This window comes from Antrostomus carolinensis, unplaced genomic scaffold (genome assembly GCF_000700745.2).
Source record: "Antrostomus carolinensis isolate BGI_N321 unplaced genomic scaffold, ASM70074v2 scaffold36634, whole genome shotgun sequence".
Classification (NCBI taxonomy): domain Eukaryota; kingdom Metazoa; phylum Chordata; class Aves; order Caprimulgiformes; family Caprimulgidae; genus Antrostomus; species Antrostomus carolinensis.
In genome coordinates this window covers 5,762-8,488 of record NW_010310746.1, presented here as the reverse complement: position 1 = coordinate 8,488, position 2,727 = coordinate 5,762, and the positions used below count along the sequence as shown (strand labels likewise).

Sequence of the window (2,727 nt, the reverse complement as noted above, 5' to 3'; positions counted from 1 at the left end):
CAACTATCCCAAACGAGCGTGTGAGGAACAAAGCATCTCGCAATTAATGGGAGGCTGCTTGGGCTTCATTGCCCGTGCCTTATTCACAGAACATCAGGAACAAGTGAAGAATCACTTGTGGATCATTAGGAACTTGTGGAAGAATCACTGGAGAACAGAGACCACATTGTAGAGGAGCCCCAGCTGCCGTCCCTCGACCTCAACCAGGGCACAGTCAGTGCAGGGCTGAGAAGGGACACCCTGACCACAGCCTGCTCTAAAGTTCTCCTCCATAAGCCCAGAATTTTGCAAATCCTGAGAGCAGGACTTGGTCTTTGCAGTAAATCCCTACAGCAGGTTGACCTTGGCCACAACCTGCTTGCAGCCCATCCTGGAGTATTGCTTGTCCCCTGTAGTGTAGTAACTGAGCTGACTGGCTAAATTTTCAATATGCTTCTGGTCAGGATAGAGCCCTTCCCTCCTCATCTCCTCTAGGAAGCAGTTTATGACGTGAGACTTCTCCAAAAGAACAAATGGGATGATTTCTGCAGATTTCCAGAGAGGGTGGACATGGGTCAGTACAGGCTGGACTATGTTCTGGAGTTCTTCAACTCCCCTGTGCTGATGCAGAAGCTCAATAGATGTGTTCTGGATAACAAACTTGGTTATTTCATCACCTCCTATGTTGCTTATTAAAATATAGATGGCATTGAGGAACTCGTTAGTTTGATTGGGTTCAAAGAACCGGCTGAGAGTATCCAGCAGGACTGGAGACATGAGTTCAACCTCATCCAGAATAAACAAGGGTATCTTCTCCTCTATTTCAGCTCTGGTAACCATGTCAGAAATCTTCTGAGACAGATCTATTTCACAAGTGAGAGGAGCCACCCCGCTGGGGCAGTGATGCATAACAAAGTACTGAAGCACAAAGTCATTGTCCATGACGGAACGAAAATGTTTGGCCAGCAGCCAACCAACATGACTCTTCCCAACTCCTGTCGGGCCATTTAAAGAGATCACTAGAGGCTTGTTGTGTATGTGGGTAGCCAGATAGTCTTTCAGTAATTCCATAATACTTTCCACAGCCACCTTCTGCCCAAATACTTCCCGGTGCATTGTTTTCTCCAAACCATCTAGGTCATATTTTTGGAGATTATCATCCAGGTTCTCTATTGCGTTGAGAATCTGGAAGAAGATAATGACAATGAGCAGGAGAAGGCAGCGTTTGGCCTTGCTCTTCTCCTCCGTTGGAAGGTATCTCTTTGTTTTATCTGGATACAGGACTATCCTCGATTTCCTTCGAATCTTTTTCCTCCTGCCTTTTCTCATAGCATACTGCTCCATGGATGTGTCAAAGGTGAAGTACTGGGAGGTTTCAAAGCTGCTCTGATTAAAGAAGGACATGGAAGGGCCGTACAGGCCAGTTCGGTTGAGGGAAAGCTGCCTTTGAAGCAGCCTCGTGTGGACAAGTTCTGCAGACTTTTCTCGAGGGAGCTCTAAATGCAGACGGCTTTTCTTCTGCACCCGGTAGCGTCGTCGCAGGCGGATGATTGCCCGTAAGGGAGAAGAAAGAGAAGACATTTTCTTGGAAGCAGGAGGGATTTCAGCATCTGGTGCTTCTTCCCCATCGCTCTCGGAGCAAGATGCCTCTCCTTTTGCATCACAGGGCATTTCCCCTTCCCCATCGCTGTCAGTACTGGGCATCTCCCCTTCCACATTGCTCTCGGCACAAGGTGCCTCTTCTTTTGTGGTGGTCTCAGCACAGGGTGTCTCTCCTGCATCACTCGTGGCACAGGACACATCTCCTTCAATGTCACCTTCCACACGTGGCATCTCTCCTCCTAAATCCTCCGTGGCAGAGGACACTTCTCCATCCACCTCAGCGCAGGGCAGGTCTCCGTCCATCTCGTCTGGTTCTTACAGCCCATTCACATCATCTTCTTTCTAAAGAGAAAAAGGACAATGTCAAATCAATCTTTGTAAGCTCAGGAAGTGACAGGTAACCACCAGATTAGAGAGATAAACCCACTTTCCAACAGGCAGAACCATTACCTGTAGCAACCAACAATGGAAAGGTGCCAGAGAGACTTCCAGACCGAAGCTAAATTTGTGGAAGATGCTCTGGACACACAAAACTACAGATGAAATTCAGTGTAAAAAAATATATATATATATATAAATATGCAGATTGATGCATATCACAAATCCAACTCTGCCTTCACATGTGGAAGGAAAGCTCAGAGCTGGCTGGATCCAAAGCTCTGCTCCAGGAGCAGGAAGCAGGACACCAGACAGACAGACCCATGGTCCAAACCAGAGCTGCCCAGTTTTATTTCCTTAGCTCTGGTAAATATGAGCATGACACAAAGCCACACCTCTGCTCCAGCCACCACACACACATACACACCCCACGGGAAACCGTCACCCGTGCACCCCCAGGGACCTTGTGGGGTGTGGGAGTGAACACGGGAGTCACTTGCTGTGGAAACACTTGGGCTGTGCAGGTGGAGATGGTCCTCTGGCCACAGCTGCCCCGGCCAGGGAGAGCTCAGATGGGTGGCAGAGAACTGACGTGGTTGTGACTAAGCACATGGCTGTGGGGAGGGGAAGGGGCTGCCCCACAGCACCCCAGTGCTCCCAGTCCATCCCTGCCCTGTTTGCCCACAAACACACTCACATCCCTGGACATGGGGTGGCCAATGTGTCCATCCCACACAAGATCCTGGAGCTGCACAGGAGAGCAGGGAC

At 49.3% G+C, this 2,727-nt stretch overlaps 1 protein-coding gene across 1 annotated transcript; it reads right to left on the bottom strand.

Annotated features, from left to right (window-relative positions):
- Window positions 1–327: 327 nt before the first annotated feature.
- LOC104523829 (torsin-4A-A) lies at window positions 328–1,908 on the bottom strand. Its single transcript, XM_010166525.2, has one exon. The coding sequence runs from the start codon at window positions 1,882–1,884 to the stop codon at window positions 328–330; it is 1,557 nt and encodes a 518-aa protein (XP_010164827.1). The 5' UTR covers window positions 1,885–1,908.
- Between the last annotated feature and the right edge of the window lie 819 nt (window positions 1,909–2,727).